General features: G+C 35.7%; 1 protein-coding gene across 2 annotated transcripts in view; it reads right to left on the bottom strand.

Annotated features, from left to right (window-relative positions):
* Positions 1 to 24,237, bottom strand: part of LOC116174058 (monocarboxylate transporter 10-like) — a 78,112-nt gene that overhangs the window by 19,048 nt on the left and 34,827 nt on the right. For both annotated transcript variants that reach the window (XM_031491847.1, XM_031491838.1), the window contains exons 2-4: positions 7,867 to 8,085; positions 3,256 to 3,484; positions 3,009 to 3,177 (exon numbers count right to left, since the gene is read on the bottom strand). In XM_031491847.1, coding sequence (XP_031347707.1) covers positions 3,009 to 3,177; positions 3,256 to 3,484; positions 7,867 to 7,992 — 524 coding nt within the window. In that variant the 5' untranslated portion in view covers positions 7,993 to 8,085. The remainder of the gene's footprint in view (positions 1 to 3,008; positions 3,178 to 3,255; positions 3,485 to 7,866; positions 8,086 to 24,237) is intronic.

Genomic DNA, 24,237 nt, shown 5'->3' with positions numbered 1-24,237 from the left:
AAAAATTGTCTCAGATCGCTCGGGAAAAACCATTTTCTTATAGAATATGGCCTGTAGAATCCATAATTTCAAACAGTTCCAAGATTAGGCTACTAGTTCAAAAGTTACAGCCCTTTGAATTTTCTTTCGAAATTGGTTTCTAGTCTATAACTTTTGATTGAGAAGTCTGATCGAAAAGGTACGAATTGTTTTGGATTCTACGCACCAAAATTAATAAGAAAAAGTGTTTTCCCGAGAAATTTTGGTGTAGTCGATTTTTGGTAAAAAAGGAAGGTTATACACTGCTTTTTTTTGAGCCCCGAAAAAAAAATTGTCTCAGATCGACCCGGAAAAAAAATTTTCTTATAGAATGTGGCCTGTAGAATCCATAATTTCAAACAGTTCCCAGATTGGGCTACTAGTTCAAAAGTTACAGCCCTTTGAATTTTTTTTCGAAATTGGTTTCTAGTCTATAACTTTTGATTTAGAAGTCTGATCGAAAAAGTACGAATTGTTTTGGATTCTACGCACCAAAATTAGTAAGAAAAAGTGTTTTCCCGAGAACTTTTGGTGCAGTGGATCTTTGGAAAAAAAGGAAGGTTGTACACTGCCTTTTTTGAGGTTAGAAAAAAAAATGGTCTCAGATCGACCCGGAAAACAAATTTTCTTATAGAATGTGGCCTGTAGAATCCATAAATTCAAACAGTTCCAAGATTGGGCTACTAGTTCAAAAGTTACAGCCCTTTGAATTTTCTTTCGAAATTGGTTTCTAGTCTATAACTTTTGATTGAGAAGTCTGATCGAAAAAGTACGAATTGTTTTGGATTCTACGCACCAAAATTAATAAGAAAAAGTGTTTTCCCGAGAAATTTTGGTGTAGTCGATTTTTGGTAAAAAAGGAAGGTTATACACTGCCTTTTTTTGAGCCCCGAAAAAAAAATTGTCACAGATCGACCCGGAAAAAAATTTTCTTATAGAATGTGGCCTGTAGAATCCATAATTTCAAACAGTTCCAAGATTGGGCTACTAGTTCAAAAGTTACAGCCCTTTGAATTTTTTTTCGAAATTGGTTTCTAGTCTATAACTTTTGATTGAGAAGTCTGATCGAAAAAGTACGAATTGATTTGGATTCTACGCACCCAAATTAATAAGAAAAAGTGTTTTCCCGATAAATTTTGGTGCAGTCGATTTTTGATAACAAAGGAAGGTTATACACTGCCTTCTTTTGAGCCCCGAAAAAAAAATTGTCTCAGATCGACCCGGAAAAAAATTTTCTTATAGAATGTGGCCTGTAGAATCCATAATTTCAAACAGTTCCAAGATTGGGCTACTAGTTCAAACGTTACAGCCCTATGGGTGGTTAATCAATTACTTCCATCAGGCAGCTGCTCTAAGACTAAAAGATTCCCCAAAGAATAGGAAGCTACCCGCCGTAAATAAGATTAACAGAAATGTACTAATCATCAAACAGCACAGACATAAAACAAAAGACCCAAGGAAGAATATTCCAATGGCACCGTAGAAGCAAGAACTACAGTCAAGCGCAGTTAAGTATCTAGCTATTACTAAGCATACAATTGTAAATATATAACAGCCTTTTGAAATTAATAATGTTCATTAGAGCCATTTGCCTACTCAATAAAGTATGAAACGTATTGAGCAAGTTGTTTCTCATGAAATTGATACGTACTAACCTATAACAAAATTACCACAAAATCCAAAACTAAATCTGGCAACTAGGTTTTGCACATTGACAGGAAATTATCATTTTGTATAAAATGGACATAACCTAATGAGTGACAGCACATATACACAGTGAATTTCATCATCCTAACATGGCCTGCTATTTGGACAATATCTATTGAACGGAGTATACTTATAAGCGAGAAGGGCGTACGAGAAGAATGTGTAAGATTACAAAATATTGCTAAAATATTTAGGTTAGTGGTCCACACCTTGCGTGAGACCAATGTTGCCCTTTACGACAGCTAAAATGATCTAATTAGCATTGACAATCTGCTTAACCATATGATTGTACTTAAAAAATGCAGGGAGGGCACAGGTATGACAACTTAACGTTTCATTCAATTCAAGACGATAATTAATTAAACGGTTAGTATTGTATGAATATAATTTAAATGAAATACCAACCGGATTTTTTCATGTCTAAAGGAAGAAATGCCTATGTGGTAAGTTGATGATTACACGTTTCAGATGTTCAATTAAAGCCCAATTTAGCAGGTGCATAATCAATAATTTTCTGAACTAAGTAAATATGTCACGTAAAAACATTTATGTTAATTAAGTACGTTGTTATGCAAATTTTTATGTTTCAATCAAGTCTGTCTGCTACTTATCGCAGCTTCCACATGGTGTCACAATATTGAGGAACTAGCTTTCAGATTTATTTATTTCTTCTAGGGGATGTGGAAACTACGTCATGCGGCTGTTTTATGTGGTAGTAGCACCTACAGTAATGATGGGTCATCCTGTATTATGTGAATTTAAATTTTTTTTAAGTTAAATGTGGTTGTTATTTTGAGATTGAACACACATTCGATCATATTATTTGAATTCCGGGGTCAATGTTATTTTGTTTCAGAATTATTTGACGTTTAAATAATCTCTTATTTGTTTATTGTGATATGTTAATTTAAATTACGTGTAAAACATTTGCAAATATCCGCGTGTGGTTTTGTAAAATTTATGGCTTTTAAAGTTGGCCAGTGCAATAAAAGTTATAGCTGCGTAAAGCCAATTAGTTTCAAGATACGCAGATGATTTTTTTAACCAAGCTCAATATCAGAAACTTGAATAAATCACTAGTTATTATCCTGATCCTGAACCCTATTTTTGTGAAGTAACTAAACTGGAATTACCTAAAAAATATTGAAAACATGAGAAAATTAGACACGGGATTTGAAATTTTGATACCTGACTAAATCAAAACATCTGGAATAAATAAATTTTGTCTTTGATATGAAAAATTATTAAGAACTATTCCTTCAGAATTCAAAACATTTGCTCACCTGAAAAATAGTTGATGAAACTGCGTCGCAAATGAAGTAAAAAGACATCCAAGAGCAGTTATGAGTCCTCCCATCACAGCCGTAACGCGTGTAGATTTCCTTCGGCAAAACGCTATTGTAATTGGCGATATCAGCAGAGCAACACCCGTAGACATCGCACCCAGCCATCCTGTAACAAAAGAGATCCTGTTAGTATGCTATCTGGGGGTTTTCAGCGTAAAATCAATTTTAAAATAATACCACAAACCTGCTGGTTGCTTGATGTTCGTTTCAAACTTTTTCGACGTTTCGATGCTGAGCATTCCGAAGGAGAGGACTAATCCGCTTCCAAGTGAATGAACGATAACCCCTACAAAAAGTACGATCCATCCCCAACCACCCTCGGGATAATAGTGCTGTTTAAGCGTCAGCAGTTGACGTAAATCTGCCACCAAACGGGCGGCGCGACTAGCGGGTGCCTCGTCGACTCCCGAATTCTAAAATTTCCCGTAGTCCAGAAACGCTTGTTCAAAACATTTATATGACTATTTCTGTGCATTTCAAATTTTTGGTCCTTCATTCTGCACTTCAAGTATCTAACACTAAAGAGCGCAAATTGTGAGTTTCCGACTCTTTTTTTAAAGAAAAAATCTGGGTCGCTGGATCATAGTAGTTGATTTAAATCGGCCGTGGTAATATATTTATGACTCAGACCGTAACTATTACATAAAATATTCAATTTTTTTGAAGTAAATACTGAAATACTCCTACAATTTAGCAATGGATTATAAACACAACCTTTTTACCCCCCCCCCCCCCCCCCCCCCCCCCTCAATCGTATGAAAATATAAAAGTAGTCTTCTTGTAAGTAATGACTAAAAATCTTGACCTGAGAGAACTGAAAAAGAAGTACAAAAAAATATAGCCAAAAAAAGATGAAAAAACAGAAAGAATATGAAGAACGAATCGGGGAAATAAACACAGGAAAAGACTTTTGGTAGAGGATAAAGAGGGAAAGGAAAAATTGTGAAAGAAATACAAATAGAAGACTGAAGCAGCAATTTATTAAGGTAATTCCCGATTTACAAAATAGGGTAATCACGATAATGACGACGGGATGCAATATATGCAATGGTGAATGAAAGATTAGGAAGAGAAATTGAAGAGAATAGAATGTTGGAGGAAACACAAATGGAATTCAGAAAAGGGATGGGAACGATCACCTGTACGATCAAAGATTGGTGGAAAAAGGATAGGAAAAAAGGGTGGAAAGGTGATTTTGCATGGATTTAAAGGCGGCGTTTGACATAGTGGAAGGCGAAAAAGTATGGAAAATGATGGAAGATGGGAAAATATACAAGAAGCTAAAGGAAAAAATCAAGGAAAGATAGAAGGAACGGAGTCTAAAGTGTTCTGAACAAGTAGATTTATACTTCAGAGATATGGAAAATTATTAAGACAGTGCCAATGTGGAGGGATCGTAAAGGGAAGAAGGAAGGTATATATGGTCCCTGGCATACGAGGACGACGCACTGATAATGGCAACAGAAGTGAAACAGATTACGGAAATTATGGCAAGAATGGAGAGGTATTATATATATGTTATAGATTATGAAAGGAAGAAAATGGAGGCAAATGTCGAAAAATTGAAGGTGACGAGCTTTTGGAAAGGGGGGGAAGCAAAAGGGATATAGAATTCAAATGGAGAGAGGAAAGAGTAGAGGAAGTTAAATACTTAGGCTAAGAAAGAAAGGAGAAAGTGGAAAAAACAAGAAGAAAGGAAATGCACAACTTGAGGAGAGGAAAAGGAAGATTTCTGCCTGCCTATCGGTAGGCGTTTTGAATTGGAATTTCGATATACCGCAATATGCGCTCTTACATGCCGGCGTTTTGTATTATGACTAACTCATATCGTTGAATGAACTCATATCCTATAACAGCTATTTATACTCGTATATCAAGTACATAAATTGACTCTTTATGGACGAGCCGTTTATTTATACAAATAAACAAGGCGAGTCCCCATAAAGCCTATTAGTGTAGGGGTTAAGAGCCAAAATAGGTTCCAACCTTGCATTATGTGATAACTTCATGAAACTTTCAGAGGATGTTCTAGACACCCTAAGGTTCAATTTCAGCTATGCCGCCACCCCCGCAACCCCGGACGGCACTTGCTATAGCGGGTTTCTTAAGCGCAAGGTAGCATTTCAATAACCGTCCATAAAATGGATCAAAAATGTATGTCCAGGGTTTGGTTTGTATTTTCTTACATCTATGAAGGATGAAGGAAATTGTCAAATACCCTGGGAGAATTTATTTAGGGTATTTTACGTGTTTGCCTATTTTTAAGGCGCTTTTAACAGTGCGGACTAGGGAATGCAATCCCGCAGCAAAATCTCAATCCCGGTATTTGCGGGATGGTTAGATGTTAATCCCGCGGGATCCCGGTATTTGCGGGATCTCGCAAAACTTTAAATAAATTGGCAAATAAGCAACCACCTGTAAAGCACAAAAAGTCTTCTAAAGTGCCTCAAAAATCATAGTACATTTTTAACGAAAAAAGTTTAACAATTATTTAAAAAATAATTCGCCGTTATCAGTTTCATTAACAAAGTAAACAGAGTCGTCCCCTTGGTCGACAAATTCCTCAGTCCCGCAAATCCCGCTCCATTTATGTGCGGGATTAATCTCGCAAAAAAGCTGTGGGATCCCGGTATTTCGGGCTCCCGCAATCTCGGTATTGCATTCCCTAGTTTCTAGTCTATAACTTTTGATTGAGAAGTCTGATCGAAAAAGTACGAATTGTTTTGGATTCTACGCACCAAAATTAATAAGAAAAAGTGTTTTCCCGAGAAATTTTGGTGCAGTCGATTTTTGGTAAAAAAGGAAGGTTATACACTGCCTTTTTTTGAGCCCCGAAAAAAAAATTGTCTCAGATCGACCCGGAAAAAAATTTTCTTATAGAATGTGGCCTGTAGAATCCATAATTTCAAACAGTTCCAAGATTGGGCTACTAGTTCAAAAGTTACAGCGCTTTGAATTTTTTTTCGAAATTGGTTTCTAGTCTATAACTTTTGATTGAGAAGTCTGATCGAAAAAGTACGAATTGTTTTGGATTCTGCGCACCAAAATTAATAAGAAAAAGTGTTTTCCCGAGAAATTTCGGTGCAGTCGATTTTTTGTAAAAAAGGAAGGTTGTACACTGCCTTTTTTTGAGGCCCTAAAAAAAAATTGTCTCAGATCGACCCGGAAAAAAATTTTTCTTATAGAATGTGGCCTGTAGAATCCATAATTTCAAACAGTTCCAAGATTGGGCTACTAGTTCAAAAGTTACAGCCATTTGAATTTTCTTTCGAAATTGGTTTCTAGTCTATAACTTTTTATTGAGAAGTCTGATCGGAAAAGTACGAATGTTACAATAAATCACCCCCACCCCCTCTAAAATCTACCCACACGGAAAATGTCAAGTGTTCTTCGGGTCAAATCGTTTAAATGGCTCTAAGGAACAACTGTACCAAGTGGCACCTTGGTATAAAAAAATTCAGTATCTTTCAACAATTTCCGTTATACCGCTAGTATCGTCTTTCGCTATAAAAACCGATGCACGTCATTGATTTATGAATCAATTTCAGACAAGTTTTCTATAGATTTCGCACACTTGTTTTTTTTTGTACATGTTGCAGTGTTGCAGCATATGTCTGAAATTGATACACAAATCAATGACGTGCAACGGTTTCTATAGCGAAAGACGTATACTAATTGACAGACGGCCGTTTTACTTCATCATTATGGACTAGGCCATAATATTGCAAATTATGGCCACTAATTGCGACTGTAATCACCGCATTATCAAGCAGTCGTACATAAAGGGACTTTATAGAGACAGGGGCGACAATAGACAATTTTTTATTGGTTGTTGAGATCGGCGGCCATGTTGCATCGAGTATACAAAATATTGTATTGTAGTGTACGCAACGCATGCCATACGTGTATTGTTGGATTCAACATGGCGACTGGACTCCTATTATCGCCACTGTCTCTATAAAGTCACTGTAATATTTTTTGCCATTGCGCGCTCCCTTCCAGCAATGATTTGCACCTTCTTCACATAACTTACGAAAGATCTGGTTGTCACATTAATTAATTAGAATATTGTTGCTTGCGTTTCCTTATTTTTCTTCAACTTAAAAAGGTAAATTGTAATTGCCGCTAACAGTTTAAGGAGAAAAGAGATTTATTTTCTGTGAATCCGAAGCAACAATTGAAATTAAGTAATGACAGCCAGAACTTTATTTGGGATGCATAAAATTAGAGATTTATCATTTAAAAGTAGACATAGGGAAAAAGAATACTTACACGTAAATCCATATGTCTACTTCTTTATAATTATCACTGTGCCCCCTGCATAAATGAAAGATTGGAGAAAAAAATTAACTCAAATACGGCCTAAAGGTTCCTGAACTTTTCCAATGGACTACATTTTGTATGCGTATTAGCATTTATCCAATTTTGCGATGCGCATTAAATTAAATTGGACAATTTAAGCAAGTGATTAACTGCGAAAGTTTTTCTGATCGTAAGTTTCTGTCCCAGGTCTTGTCAACAAGTTCGTTAAAACCTTCCCCGTGTAGGTAAAATTTGTGGTGGTGACACTTTTTTAGAACGTTAGTAGCTCTACCATTTAATCAATCAATCTGTAACGCAAACATTTACATTTTGAACGGAGCAAATTGAATGCAAATAATTCTTTGTTTTCCTTTCTAAGTGTGTCGTTCCGCGATCACGGGGTAAATCCGCCTTCCACGTGCTCAAATAGGACACACACGAAGACGAAATGCACAGATATAGACATACAAATACTGTTATATGTGTAACAAACCCCGCAGTAGCTTCCCAAACCGGAGTCGTGGTGTGACAAGTGAGGTAGAGATCGTGACCTGGAGAGCACGTTCCGGCGAGGTCGCTCATCGCTTGAGAGTTCTTCGTCGGTCGTTGCCATTCCCATTCAAATCTATCGATGTTACTTTGTAATATCATCTCTACATCTCATTTATAAGTGATTCGAGAAATTTTTCGTTTTTCACTCCTTCGGCTAAGACTGAAATAAAACATTCCTTTACCGAACTTGATATCACGAACGTTTTGCCGAATATATTATGTACTGCCAGTACCTACTAGACGCGATTTATGAATGGAATTAATTAAGCGACATACAAACATGGAAAAACGTTGTACAGGCAATGGTTTTGGGTCCTAATTAGACATCACGTTCATTTAGCGCCAATAAATTAGTCATAATTGAAATGTGCCAGTAGAATTTGTGGGAATGGGAAGTATTTCGAAAGCCATAAATTTCCCTTTTCTTAGGAAATCCATAACATTATGAAAGTTATAGTTTTTATGCCAGATACTTTTCCCTTGTTTAGTTTTAGGACGTTATTATTTCCACGCTAGCTAATTATCCAGCCCTAGTGGAAAAAAACAGATAATTGAACTTTATACAAGGAAATTATTATGACAGAAGGATTCTCAATTTTTCTTTCCAAGCTTATTAGAGAACAACACACATTTGCAAGGCATATAGTGGAAACTAGCACAAAATTTGGAAACAGGATGACACCGATGTGTCAACAGTGTAATTTGGTAGATTTTTCAACAGCAACAGAAAATCGGCCTATTATCCTTTTGTATTGCCACAACTGTTCTTATAAAGTGGGAATTATTTTCCACTTCATACTAGTTCAGCCCCCAGTAAACACATTTTTACCTTGTCTAATTGGACGCAAATTGCGTTTTTCTTACTCTTCTGTATGTATTTTAGATAATTTTAGAATATCAAAAGTAACAAGTGATAGATTATGTCAATTTCTAACTGGTAAGAATAAATTAACAGAACGCTCCCTATATCTTTCGTTTCCTTTTGAATTCTCGCGATCCTCACTGTCTGGTCTCAGCAGCTGAACTTGTACATCTTTGTCTCCTTTTGCAAGTTCTCCATCCATAATTCCCCTATTTCTCTGCTTCTTTCGACCTCTGCCCCTTCGTATCTATTTTTAGTAATAGTTTTTCCTTCGTTCCCACCAAATCCCTATTGTGTTAATCCTCGTCGGTAATCCTTTTTTCACCAATTCACTTTCCGTTTCTCCCCTTTCTTCAAATCTTACTGCCCTGGGTACTGACTCTTTCTTATCTCCTCCATTTTTATTTTCTCCGCTAATATGTAATTTAGTGTCCCAGTACCCGCTTGCAGTATCTTCTTTGTATTCGTACTAATTCATCCCATTCTTTCCACCCTTATACTTGGTGCTTGATCTGAAAACACTCCTCTTTCATATTCTCCACACCTGTCCCATCGCCAGTTCTCCCTTTTTTCTTAACTCCCTAATTTGTGCGTTTGCTCCATTATTTATGTATTTTGTGTTTTACCTTGTCTTGCCACCTACAATTCTCTGTAATTTATTTGGCGACAATAAACTTATATTATTATTTCTTTGCATTTGATATCTTCCTTCTTCCCATCACGATTCCTCCAATTTGACCCCGTCTTAATATTTTCTACATATCCCTTCTGTATAGAAATTAATTAAGATTGGACTAAGTGGGCATCCCTGTTTCAACCCTTTTATTGTGCAGAACACTTCAGACTCCTTCTCTCTTATCCTTACTCTACTTCTTGTCTCTCCATCTCCTTAATTCTGTTATTTAAATTTATATCGATTTTTTCTCTGTCAAAAGCTGCCCTTAGATACATGAAAAATGCTCTTTCCGCCCTTTTTTCCAATTCCTTTTTCACCTATTGTATTTGTATTGTATTATATGTAATACATACAATCGATCGTTCCCCTCCCTTTTCTCCCCCACTTCTCTACCATTTCTCTTTCCAATCTTGCATTCACCACCATTGCGTAGATTCTATACGCCGTCGTCATTATCGAGGTTGTCCTACAATTTTCCATACAGCCCTCTCTGTCGTAAATCGGTACTTACCACTTCCGGGGGTTTACCCATAAAACCCATAAAAATGGGAGTTAACTGAGCCCTTTACCACGATCATTTGAGGCGTCAGGGGAAACCCCGACAACACGGGGGGGGGGGGGGGAAGGACTGCCTAACCTATGCTGGCTTCCATTCTCCCGGTAGTGTTATTAGTTTCCACAGCTTCTCTTTAATACTATCTGTAGCGAAAATCATGTCTAATTTCTTATTTCGTCCCTCCCTGCCGCCTTCATTTTCTTCAGTTTCTTTAATTGTTGCTCCATCTCTTCTGTTGATATCTCGTTTCCTTTCACCTCCTCTTGTCCTCTATCCCACATGGCCGCACCCTTCCTCCCGCTTCCCTTGTAACACCGTCATAAAGTGCTGCTTCCAGTCCTCTGATTGTATTTCTCTCCCACTAAATGTGATTCTCTGTTATCATCTTCCAAGAGTTCTTTTTTTTTCGATTTTCCGAATTTTTCTTTATATTCCTTCTGTTTCTTCGTCTTTTTTTTTCTTACATTGTACCTTTTTTCTGTTCTCTCACCCCCTTCTCCTCTATCTCTTTCTTTCATTATCTCTCCATTATTGTTCTCTGCGTGTGTCTCTCTTCCGTACTTTATTTTGTCCCAGCACTGCTTTCTTTTGTCTCCCTTCCTCTTCCTTTACCTTTTTCCAGGTTATTGCCTTGTTCAATATTCTCCTTCATATCATTCACTTCTAATTTGTGCTCTTTTTCATATACTTGCTCTTCTAGTCTCCTTCTATAAACCTCCACCGTGTCTATTGTCCACTATCCTCCCTTCGTCTTTGAATCTAACCATTTCTTGCTTTTATTACCTTCCCTGTTAGTCTTATTTCGATCGGATGGTGATCCGATTCTGTCCTTGTTCCTACTTTATAATCCTCTAGTTCTAGTTCTTCCGTTTACTAGTATGTAGTCAATTATCGTCCTCCCTTTTCCCCCAATGTATGTATATTGTCCATCTCTATCTCCCTCCATTTTTCCTTTAATATCCCCCAACCTGTCTTTTCTGTTTATTTCAGTAAGAACTCATCCTCTTTGTTGGATTCTTTATCTCTCGACTTTCTATCATGTGTTCCTCTTCTCTTCTCCACCCAATTTCCTTTATTCCCTGTTCTGAAAATTAAATCTCCTTCAATCATTAACCTCTCCTCCTCCGTTTTATCTATCATATTTTCTAATTTATTTTTTTAACTTTTAACTCTTTCGTTATCATTCTCATCCTCTGCCCCTCCACTTCCCCTCTTCTTTCCTGTATGCCTTCTCCACCTTTCATTTTATTTCCGTATCTTCTTTACCCCTGTTAAAATGTCTTTCGTTGCTCTTTCCTCTTTGAGAAATGGTTCTCCCATCTTTATTCATTCGGTAACATATTCTTTATGTTCTCCCTTTGCTTTTCCTCTATCTATAATTTCACCTTCATATCCTCTTACAAACCCCCAGAATTGGGGGTCTTTACTTGCTATCCTCGCCAAATTTCAGAACCACGCCTTCATGTTACTCATCTCCCTTTCCATTCCGCTTTTCGTATCTGTCTCCTGCCCCCCGCTCCGCTATCTCTCTAATTTCTCTCTATGTATATCCCTGGTTCCCTTTAACTTCTCTCCTCTTTCCCCATGTTTGCTCTGCGACTATTTTATTTTCCCCTACTTCCTTTCCCTTTTTCCATCTGTGCTTCATTAATCGTTATGTTTTTCTTAGTTTTTCTCTTTCTTTTCTCTCAATTTCTTCTTCGAGTTGGTTTATCCGTTTTTATTCCGTTCTTCTTGTTTTGCCTTATCCCATTCCTCTTCCTTTCTCTTCATTTCCTCCCCTTTTCCTTCGTCCTCTTCTCTTTCATTTTATGAATTTGATCATTTGTCTCCTTAGCTGCCCTTCTTACTTCCTGATTAACATCCTCCATCAATTTTTACAATACTTTTTCCATGCTTTCCGCTCCGTCTCCCCCACCCTCCTTTTTAACTTCACCCTGATTCATTTTAGTAATTTGGTTTGTTAAAGCAAAAAATGTCACGGTGGAAATCCGCCTTCCAGCGGCGTTCCATACAGGGTGTGTGTCTGAACAAAAACCTGGGCGGAAAGGGGGACCAAATTTTCAAATGTCTAGTGGTCCAAAGCATCTTGTTTGAGAGATATGACTCCAAAAGTCCCAAAATGTCTTCCTTTCTATTTTTCTCAGCACGTACGAGACTGGAATTAACGAATCTTCCTTGGTTTTTAGATATGTCTTTTCCGACTTTGCAAAAATGTTGCACAAAATCCTACCCCAAGATGGCGCACTTCTCAATAAGGTTGTTATTTTCACGATATTAAATTTCAGTAGGAGCGAAATTTTCTTGCACCTCAGTTTAGGGCCCCATATTGGAGTAGCAATTTTAGGAATATTTTAACAAAATCAGAATACATACGACAAAACCGACAAAATTTTTATTCTAAAACATTTTTTTCTGAAATAATGCTTGTTGAAAAGAACTTTGTGTTGAGAAATCCACTTTCTCACACTTTTGACACACGTCAATCCACCCGGTAGGATTCTGTTCCAATTGTGTAAAAGGGCACCTGTTTTGCTCGTTCTTTTCTATTGTCGCATTGTTTCAGTGCACCATCTTCACTTTATTGACCATCAAAAGTACAATCTAAGTTTTGCAGATCTGAAATGAAACTTTACGAAAGTTTCCTTGATTGAATTGCATTAAACCATAAAAATATAACGTCGAACTTGGTTACCGAAGAGGGGACTAGCGACCAATACCGATGAACATGCACAGTTCATGAACTTTAGATTTGGCAATCAAAACGAATATATGTACAACGTTACTCGAAATTGGAACGCATTCCCAAAACGAAGGTACATAAAATGTTATGCAATTTTATCGCTGGCTGATATCTGTTTTATAACTCAGTCGTCTCTAGTGTGGCGTCGGTTAGTATGCAACTGCATTAATCACGTCGAAATGTACAACCTATTCCTGCAATTACATTTCTAATGGTATATACAGGACAACAGATAGACAATTTAATTTACATATAAACAGCATTAGCTTGTTCGGAAATAATGTTTGCAATAACGGAATTAGACCGCGAACTAATAGTCTCGGCAGAATAAAGTGGATTGTACTTCCAAGTAGGTATATATTTGGTATGGCGTTCTTATAACTTGCTGTTTGTTTATATACAATGTCGTAAATTCGCCTACTTTTCTAAGTTTCTAAATTTATATCAATGGTGCACTCTTAAAATAAATCACTCATTGATTCAGAAAGTTAATTACGGTAGGTCCTTGCCGACTCACAATTTTCTTTTTCGTAATGAAACCGTCCGAAAATGAAATTCATCGTGATAGGGTAGTAAATCACATCCATTTAGTCGTGTGAGGCTAAGCTAAAAGACATTGTACGTACAAAGCATGGACGTCTTAAAAAATTTTAAAGGCAACCTTGGAAGTTTTTGTAATGCAGGAATTCAGGAAGACAGTAAATACTTTGATAGTCCTTGTTTTTTGAAGGAATAAAACCTTTTTTATTATCCTTGAATCACAATCACTCAAATGCGTGTGAAATCGGACCTTTTGAATCAATGCACCAAAGCATAGGAGATTTAAATTCATTTGACATTTCCTTGTCAGCATTATGGATGTATTTTTTTGTTCGTAAGATGCTTCTTATTCGACCACGAAAATTTTTCACATTCTTTATAATAGGCTTTACTGTAATGTATTTTGCATCTATCAACTTTTCTTTAGCTTTTGCAACAAGCCATTGAATGTACGGTGTACTATCTTTTTCAACCGAAGTCATTTTATTTACAAAGACGGTGATTTTGATATACAACCGTCAAGTGACTTTTCCATGGCAATCATGGAAGTACGAATTAACAGCTCGCAAGACATGTTTCTCCTATCTATTCGGGAATAACGTCAAAATGAGTTTATGTTATTTTCCTTATTTTTAAATTATATTGCAGTATGGTATATGCTATAAGAAACACGTGTATAATTGGTCTTTAAAGCACTTGCAACGTTTAAAAGCACTCCTATACGAGTCGCTTTCGGGTCCGTTAACTTGGCCCCCCCCACTGAGAGATTTCATAGTCGTATTATTTTGAAATGAATGCGCTCGTTATGCGCTCATATGCGTCACCGATAATAACTCTTGCGCCATTATCGTTTTTTAGAAATCCGAAAAAACATTGGGGGGGGGGGCCAAGTGAACGTAGCCCCCCCCCCCAGTACGTATTTTGTCCTTGTAACTAGGTCACCTGATACATTTGGTTATGCGCTCAATTGCGCCACTTGAATTAAAGCTAGCGCCATTACGGTTAAGCCATAAAAAAATTTTAAAAAGTGGGGGGGCTAACTTAACGTTTTCAAAAGTTACGTTTTTTAACATGTTTTTGTAATACAGGTACCCTTGCAGCATGCGCTAAAAATGCGCCGATAAACAAAATGCTTTGGCGCGTTATAGTGTCGTCAGAAACACTTACAGAAGGTTTTTTTGGGAGCTTCATACACGATTCCTGAAGTCAAAAGGTGTTTTAAAATTGTATTTGGTGTAACTCGAAGGCGAATCGAATGTATATTTTAAATGGAGCACATTCCCGAAATAACTTTTGAACGCCTAAGTTGACCCTCACTTTTTTAAATTTTTTATGCTTAACCGTGCATGTCAGCTAGCTTTACTTCACGTGCGCAATTGAGCTCAGTAACCAGATGTATCAAGATGCACAGAATACCTGGGCAAAACTGCAGTTATGGGTTCCGTTATGCCCCCCCACGCCCCCCCAAATATATTTAAGGATAACCAAAAAAACAATAATGGCGCAAAGATATCTTTTTACGGCGCATTTCAGCGCATACCTGAGAGTACAATTTCGTATGAAAAGATGTTAAAAAAAAGTAACTTTTTAAAAACGTTAAGTTGGCCCCCCCACTCTTTGAAAATTTGTCACGGCTTAACCGTAATGGCGCTAGCTTTAATTCAAGTGGCGCAATTGAGCGCATAACCAAATGTATCAGGTGACCTAGTTACAAGTGACAAAATGCGTACTGGGGGGGGGGGGGCTACGTTCACTTGGCCCCCCCCCAAATGTTTTTTCGGATTTCTAAAAAACGATAATGGCGCAAGAGTTATTATCGGTGGCGCATATGAGCGCATTCATTTCAAAATAATACGACTATGAAATCTCTCAGTGGGGGGGAAGGGAGAGGGAAGGAGTAAAAGTTGCTGGAACTTTTTTTAAAAACGGTTTGTAGGTCAAGGAATAGAGGGTTTTAATTTGCAAAATGAGAAGTAGTTCCAATTTCTTTTGCATGTCATAGCCAGTCATCTGGTGATTAAGACATTTTCGACTTCCCACCCCTTGTGCTTCCCCCGCGCCACCCCAAAAACCCCCGGAAGTTTGTTGGTTTTTTAGATTCCACCCCCTTGTGGCGATTGATAAGTTAGTCAGAGAGTACAACGCTTTATTAATTATACGTTCTAATCTTCTAGTTCCTTTCCACCCCCTACTGAAATGAGTGGTTTAATCCTTTGTTGTTGATTGCTCGATCACACTTAGATAATGACATTTCCGAATACACATTTCAAATAAACAAGTTGGAAAGTAGTCAATGCGTCCAGCTACTTAAGCTACTTAATTGTGACGGATCGAGGTTTTATTAGCAAACTCATTTTATGCTATAGTTTGAAATATAATCTGTATGCAAAGAATGGTGACACAAAGCTACTGCTTCAAATCCGAGCATTAGAGGAGGATACAGTTTCAGGCAATAATTTTTATGAGCAAAAACTACGCCTTACTGATAACTTCCCCAGTGTATATTAAAAATTATTGATTACCTTATTTTCATAAAAAAGAGATTAACAAACAGGTAGATAAAATGTTAAAATCGGATATCATAGAGCATAGTAGATCAGCATATAATTCTCCAGTGATTTTAGTACCATAAGAAATCCACAAACGGTGAGAGGAAATGGAGGATGTGTATTGATTTTAGATTAATTAATAAAAAATTCATCCCAGATAAATTCCCACTACCACGTCTCGATGACATTTCAGATAACCTAGGTAGAGCAAAATATTTTTCAGTCTTAGGTTTATTTTCAGGATCTAATCAAGACAAGCTACATTCAGATTCTCGAAATATTGAGTACTGTATTCAGTACAGACCAAGGTAGTTTTCAGTATACAGTTTTGCCCTTGCTCCAAATCCTTTTCAGAGAATGATGTCAATTGCTTTTTCTGATTTATCACCATCATCATACTTAGATGTTTTAATAGTGTTAGGATCTTCTGAAAATCATCATTTGAAAAATCTTAAAGAAGTGTTTGAAACTTGTCGTAAATTTAATCTTAAATTAAATCCTTATAAATGTCAATTCTTTAAAGATGAAGTTACTTATTTAGCACACAAATGTACCGATAAAGGGATATTACCAGACGATTCCTTCGACAGTTATACTCAAAAAACATTTGCAACAGACCGACCGACCGACGGACCGAATAGGCAAAGTGAATATATATGTGCCACTTTTTTTCAAAAACGCCCTAAAAACATTTACTATTCATGTTCATACAAAATATTGATTTGTAAATTATGTTCAAAATATGTTGAACAATCACTTCTATATAGGGGATTGAAATAATCAACCCTTTTTGTAGAGGATGGAAAGGGTTAAAATCAGGTAAGACCACTTTTCTTATTTGATAATTGTATTCGAAAGAGCCATAATCACACAGTGATTCAAATACCTACTACGACTAAGGGGTTGAAGTGCTATATTCCCCTTTGATAGGGGTGCAGGGTACGGAAATTAATAGCACGCAATAGTAAGTAATCGAGATATTTTCTCATATGAATCTTATGATTATAGAGATAACATACAATTTCGTTAAAATATGTACATGCATAGAAATTTCGGAATCTTCAAAATAAAGACACCTTTGAAGATCTGTATCTTTTGAAATAAAAAAATTTACGAAAAAGAAGTATATAATAAATTTGTGTAAAATTTGATGGTCTACCATTTCTAATAACAATATTTATTTGTAAAGTGAACCTATAGAAAGATATGATTGAAAAACTAAAGAACCAACCAAATTTCTTTGGTTTTAGGGGTGGTACAGGAGAAGCGCAAGGAGTCGAAAACTTGGATTCTTCACTACCAGATATTCCTCCGCCATGCAATAAAAATTGGAACTACTTCTCGTTTTGCAGGAAATAGACCATTTTCAGTATTTCCCGGACTATTGTGCGTATTCAGAAAAAGTTTGTTCGAGTGTTGTCTGCTTAGTGAAACCTTTATAAAAGGTTTGTCTCATTAAAAGTTACAATTCTACCGTCCGAGCAGTCACTAAAAAATTTTCATCTCATTTAGCACGTCATTCAGTTCAGTTTATTAAAGAAGAAGTGAAATTTGAATATCCCAAACCTTTCACGACCAGATTATTTGAATTCTTAAAAACTGTAAGTAATTTTAAGATTCAGATCTGAATCAAAAGTATCCGATGCATCCAAAGAAACAAAAGATTCCAAACAAATGAAAAACTCCTCCACAAATAATGAATCCAATTCGAATTTGAAAATGACATGAAACTGAAAGATCTGAACAGTGAGAAACATAAAAAAATTGATAAATATAAAGAACCGGAGGAATTCGAAGAATCTTCAAATCTGAAAAATCTTGGGTACCTGAAGAATTTTAAAATTCGAATAAATTTTGAAGAATCTGATTAATCTTATGAATGTTTCCGCTTGAGTTTTCTTATTTTATTTTTTCTTCGGACAATTATTTCGAAAATGGCTAAAAACACCGCATCGATGGCATCGTACCATAGAAGTATCAAATTTCTTGATATTGCTACGCCAGCAACGCTAATACCTTAAAATCGACTGTTTTGGGTCACAAAAATGCAGTTCCAGTGGGAATGTCGAAGAAAGAAACTGATTTTTTTTTCAATTAGATCAAGTTAGTTTCCGTGTTGTCAAATAGATACTTGTTCTTTTGGTAATAAACTTAATTACATTATATGCTACACTGGAAGGTTTACTTTGAAAAAATTGTAAGGGGTAAACTAACCCTTAACTCTTTTTTCAAAGCTGAAGCGTAGGGGTCAGTATTTCCAGGTTTACTCATATACTAGCTTTATCCTCCGTGGCTCCGTTCGAAATTTTATAAGGAATTTTTCCATACACCGTTTTTGTATTTTGATTGACTAAACTAAACCAAAAAAGCTCCATGACGGCTATAAAGTATAAGTTAATACCCATGTAGGTAGTGGAATCTCTCTTCGAATCGGTGCCAAATTTATTGAAAACAGACACGCCGCTTATTGGCTTGTATTGTATACAAACAACTTTACAACAAAACATGTATCATCATCAGGAAATGTTTTTACTTCTACAATTTTCAAACTTTCTACGGAGAAGAATGAAACTAACTTTTTTCCACTGATTTTAAATAAGACGTCGTGTTTATGTTAGATAGAAAACATGCTCAGATATTTATAAAAGAAATTTTATGACAAACAAATGTATCCGAGCTTTCAGTTTCCATTCTGCGTAAGTAAATCATTGCGGGAATGTTAAGCCCTCAATATCAATCTTGCGGTCGCAAGTAATTTCTCAACACAACTTGTATGTCGAATTTAAATCGTAAATTGCAAACACACAGAGTAAAATTGAAACTTTCCACAGAGGTTGAGGATCCGCCCCACATTCACCACAAAAAAAAACTTCCCAATTGTGTGTATATCATATATGGTTCGGAAATTTATGTTCGGTCACAAATTTACATAATCAATAAAATTTATAAATGTAGACATAAAAATAAATTAATTCTAATTTTTTGTATTTGTTTACGTACGGAAGCTTGGAGCAATCGCAAGTGTTTAAAAATCCCTAAAACCGAGTGATTTATTCAACTTAGTTATAACTAAAATTAAATTTCGGTAATAAAAACGAATTATGTTCGCATTTGTCTTCGCGACAATAAAATTATCGTAAATTTTGCGTAAAAAAATTAATCGAAACGCTTTTAACACGTTTACATAATTTCACATTCCTGAAATTTGTATAGACATATTTAATGCATGCATATGTTGTTATTAGTGGACAGCTTTTTAACGCCCACGCGTTTCGTTTTTCTGGGCGGTGTTGCTTAAATGTTATAAAATACAACACCATGTAAATAATTGCGTGCGAACATCAAAGGGTTTTGTCGACTCAATTCACTATGCAACTACTCCATCTAAATTTATTGAACTTCTAAATCACATTTCATTGTCTTCCGACGTCGAAAAAGCATTCGTGACAACATTTCCCGAGTTTTTAGTTAGAAAAAGAAATTGGTATCGCAGTAGTTAAACTTGGGACGATTCGTTTTTGCCATCAAGAAATAAAACATTAAGAGGCTAACGGATTTATAGATAATGGCCAATTACTTGTGCCATAAAACTGGCGAGAAGAACGAAAACGTACAAGCCAATTGAAAGATCCTCGCGGAGGTTGGTCGTTTTGTAAATTGGAATTACCTGAAAATTCTCTCTCAAATGTCCAAATTAGTACATCGTAATTGGTATAAACTGAAAACTTCTGAAAAGGAAGTGCGCTTCCATTTAAGACAGTAACGGAGAGCGATTCCTTTCGCAGCATCAAAATTAAGCGATTACAGAACTGAGCGATGAACGCATGCTGGGCGGCACTGCTATAAATAACAAAAAAATTTATATGTTTACATATGCTATATTTCATTGTTTAACCCGAAGTATTTAGGGCAATAGCAGTTCAATGATCAAAATAGTGCATCCCATTTGAAAACGTTGGCCTCTTTATAACTATAAATAATCCGCCAATATTTCCATCTTTAAAAACTTGCAGAACTACGAAAGTAGGGTCGTCTTTTCTTGAAGTGGAAAATAAATGTAAAAACCTAGCTACTAAAAATAAAGCTTTTCCTCAAGTGGCTAATCAACTTACGATTTACTGCTCAATAAAGCTTGCGTAATGCACGTTTCGAATTTAATTAATTGCCCATCAATAGCGTTGAGCGAAAATGTGTCGCCAATCGCATTTACTTTCATTTTTTACGGTGGCACTCATATATTTCAAGTGTTACGTTTTTCATATAACTCAGAACTTCTATGTAAAATATTTCCGTTGATTAGAGAGCAAAATATTATTAGACAACCGACTTCAAAATTGACCCAACATTTCAAATTGAAATTGAAAATTAGTTATTGGGTGTTTATTGCTTTAGGAATCAACAAAATCTATGAACCAAACAAAAATTCCAAAAATAGTACCTACACGTAGTAGGTACGCTTCTGATTACCACTTCTTTTGTACTTGCACAAAATTCGTGTTAATTCAATCCCATATGTGATGGTTTTCGGTGAGTTGGCTAAAAAAATGAAGTATCTCCAAAGCAAATGTTAAATTATCACTGGTTAATTTGATTTTTTGAATTTTGAAAGTATGCAGATAGGATTTCTGTATGTGCCAATTTTATTGAAGTACCTACTACCATTTTCAAAAATTATCGCCCTATATATAGTTGCATTTATAATTTATAGTTACGACTACATTTTCCCCCGTGACTTTTGTACACTCGGTATTGACGGATGTGTAATAACGGAAACCCAGCGTACCGAATGTAAAAATATAAACACTTTGGTACGGTACGAAATAAGTGAATCGGTACGCGAAATAGCAGAGTGCGACATCAACAAACAAAAATTTTAAGAAATCTTATAATCCGATCCAGTCCAGTCATGGAGACACATACAGAAGAATTCTACATATAAAAATTATTTGATGCAAACATGGAAAAGAATCATATGATTTTTGTGTAGGAAAATAAGTTTTGATATTTCATTATTTAAATTGTGTAAATATAGTCTTGAAAAGTTTGAATGTATTTAAGAACTTCCCTTCCTGTGTAGCAGTTATGTGTCATAGCTAACTAGAATCGATTTAAGTGAATAGTGTAAAAGCAGTAACACAAAATGCAGGGTCACTGATAAGTCTGGAAACGGTCGATTATCGGCGAAATATAATATACAAGATATCGAAATAAGTATGTATTATACAATTTTAATTATACAGGGTTGCTCATAAAAGCGCGGCACACCAAAATTGCATTTTTTTAAATGGAACACCACACCCTTTTTTTTTAATATTTTAATTCTTCTCTCAATTTTAAGCAACATTTGTAATAAGCGCATGAGCTTTTCGTTATCGAGTTTTGAAAATAAACGCTATTATTTTAAAATTTATTAATAATTGAACAAAAAACAATACTTAATTAATGATACCAAACAATCATAACAAACTTCACAGACGGTTTCTGAACCACAGAATGTTTTCAATAGAAATTCGTAATGTAATGGAAAGCTCGAACCTAGGTTGAGGTGAATTGTTCATCTGTGGCGGAGATGGGAATTTCTTTAGATCAGTTTGCAGCATTCTGCCGGCTACTACGAATTAGGTTTTCCTGCAGTTTTCCTAATTCGTAAGGTAAATACAGGAATAGTATATAGAACAACTTAATACCTTCTACAGGAGCACCTCTAACAAGTTAAAAAGTAATCGTAAACGATTTACATAAAGCGCATTTCCACTTGCATTCATTTCCCATTTGTAAGATGCAACTTCTGTTAAAATCGTAAAAATCCGGCCACAAATATGAAAGATAGCGTTGCACATGGGCAATCCATTGTTGACGTGCTACTTCAATTTCAGTTTATGAGAAGAATTTCATTTCAATGCTTTTCTAAATAAGAAAGTTGGAACTGCGCATGCGCAAACCTAAATTTTAAACTAATGTTAGATTTTCCTTTGTTCCAAGCGCCTAAGTATCAAATTTCACTTAAATGCTTCCATAAATAAAAAAGTTGGCACTGCGCATGCGCAAAACCAAATTTTGAAATTGGCGTTTGATTTTCCTTTATCCCAAGTGCCTATGTATCAAATTTCGTGTAAATTCTTCCGCAAATAAAAAAGTTGGCACTGCGCATGCGCAAAACCAAATTTTGAAATTGGCGTTTGATTTTCCTTTATTCCAAGTGCCTATGTATCAAATTTCATTCAAATACTTTTATAGGTAAAAAAGTTTGCAATTCGGTTTATAAATGGTCGAGATGCGAAAAGGGCACTGTGAATTTTGAATCGATTCGATTCAACTTTTGGCATTGCGTATTATATGGCTAAAGCTATGCCCATATCGAATTTCATGCAATTCAGTTCATAACTAACGGAGATGTAAAAGCGATCGAACATTTCTAAACAAAGTTATCGTTCACACGGACAGATAGATGGAGAGACAGACAAAGGAACAGACGGACAGACCAACAGGCAGACGACAGACAGCAATGAAAATTAAGTGTAAAATTATGGAACATGTAAAAAACGGTTTTTTGTTTTTTTTACAATAACTTTTTTTGTAAGCGGTACAGAAAAAATTCCTTCCTTGGTACAAGACTCGACACCATAACGAACCAAATAGCGAAAAAAGTAGAACAATAGCTCTTAAGATAAAGAACTAGTAGCGTCGCAAAACGAGCGGACGGACGGACGGACGGACAGCCGGACGGACGGACGGAAAAAAAGCATTATGGGCCCAGAACAAGAGAGAGACAATAAATAAATTATTGTTCTTTATTCAATAGGTTTTAAATCAAGACCTTTTTATTTTCAAAACTCGATAACTCGGAAATGATTACATTTGGGTACATTATGATTCTTACAAATCATGCTCAAAATTGAGAGAAAAGATTTGGAATAATATACAGGGTCTTCCATTAAAAAAATGCAATATTATGACCAACTCTGTATAATTAAAATTACTACTGCCTAGTAGAAATTAAAGAACCTCAAATCTTTTGCATAAAAGTTTTTCTGATACCTTGTATATTGTCCCCGATATTCGACCGTTTCCAGACCCTGTATACTGAATAGGCAATGACTGAGAAGAGTCTCGAATTCACGATTCGGTTCGTCACTTTTCATTGACGTTCAGATTACAATAATGGTGTACATGGTATTATGGGCACCTACTTCCCGAATGGGAATCGAGTATGGTGCAGCAACTGACAATAACGTACCAATGGACGTTTTAAAACGAGCGTCCAAATTCCCAAATTTTCCACCTTCTGCATAAAGATAAATTATTACAGAACAGTTTGGTGGATGATATACACAGGGTGTTAAAAAATTAAGTAGCGACGGGGATATTTTTCAAATAAACCAAAAATTCAATTAGGAATTATGTCTTTCAATGTTCCAAAATTTTAGTTTTTTTGTATATGTTGGTGTCCTGTGGCTAGATAATTTGGACACTGAACTGTGAGTAATTATTTCTTTTTGAGATCTCTTGAATACTATTTTTTTTTATTTGACCGTATTGCAAACGGGGTGTGTGTTTTCAAAAAGGCACTGTTAGCCTTAAAGTTTCCTTACAGGTTTTGTTTTTATACTCATGACGGGTGTTAGAATAAATTCTTGTAATTTCTTTTTATTAATGAATTATGGGTCAATTTGCATCCCAATTTGAGATCCAGGGAGAGTTTTATTTTTCTGTATCAGATTTTTCTAATCTTTTTTATCCGAATGTTAATTGCAATTCCAAATTTAAGTAGTGATTTCATTAGAATTTGCGGAATTTAATTGCGGCCTTCGTAACTTACAAATTTATAAGAATTTGAAATTGATGTTAGGATTTTTTGTTGTTTTGCAACCCAGTCCTGCCCAGAGAAAAATTTAAAAGGGAATAAGAAGTAAATGTTGTAATTTGACCGCATACCATTGCACACAGCATTATTTATTTGACAGCCAACGTGTGGCTACAGCATTACACATACTATGTTTGTTTATTAAATGGAGAATGATTTCTATCCCTCCTCATGGAAACATTAATCAACATTCCGAAGATATACCCGTTTTAAATAATATGGAAAGGAGATCGCCTCTTTCTTGCAGGGATTTTGTTTTAATTTTGATTCATTGTCTTTCGAAATATTTTGTATGTTTATTCGAATCCATTGTGCGACCTGGATAAAGTTTTCATGTCCAAGAATTTTGTCAGGTGTTAATGAAAATGTGTGTAATGAATTCACCTTATTGCTAGTTTTTTTTTAAATACCTTGAACTACATCGCTGAGAATTTAGACTAAGTCAAGTGAATTTGCATAATGATACCTTAAAAGGATACTAAAGATGTTATGTTAACCTGTATATATTATTTCTATAACGAT

The sequence above is a fragment of the Photinus pyralis genome, unplaced genomic scaffold (genome assembly GCF_008802855.1).
Source record: "Photinus pyralis isolate 1611_PpyrPB1 unplaced genomic scaffold, Ppyr1.3 Ppyr1.4_LG1, whole genome shotgun sequence".
Taxonomy (NCBI): Eukaryota; Metazoa; Arthropoda; class Insecta; order Coleoptera; family Lampyridae; genus Photinus; species Photinus pyralis.
This window is presented reverse-complemented; position numbering and strand designations above follow the sequence as displayed.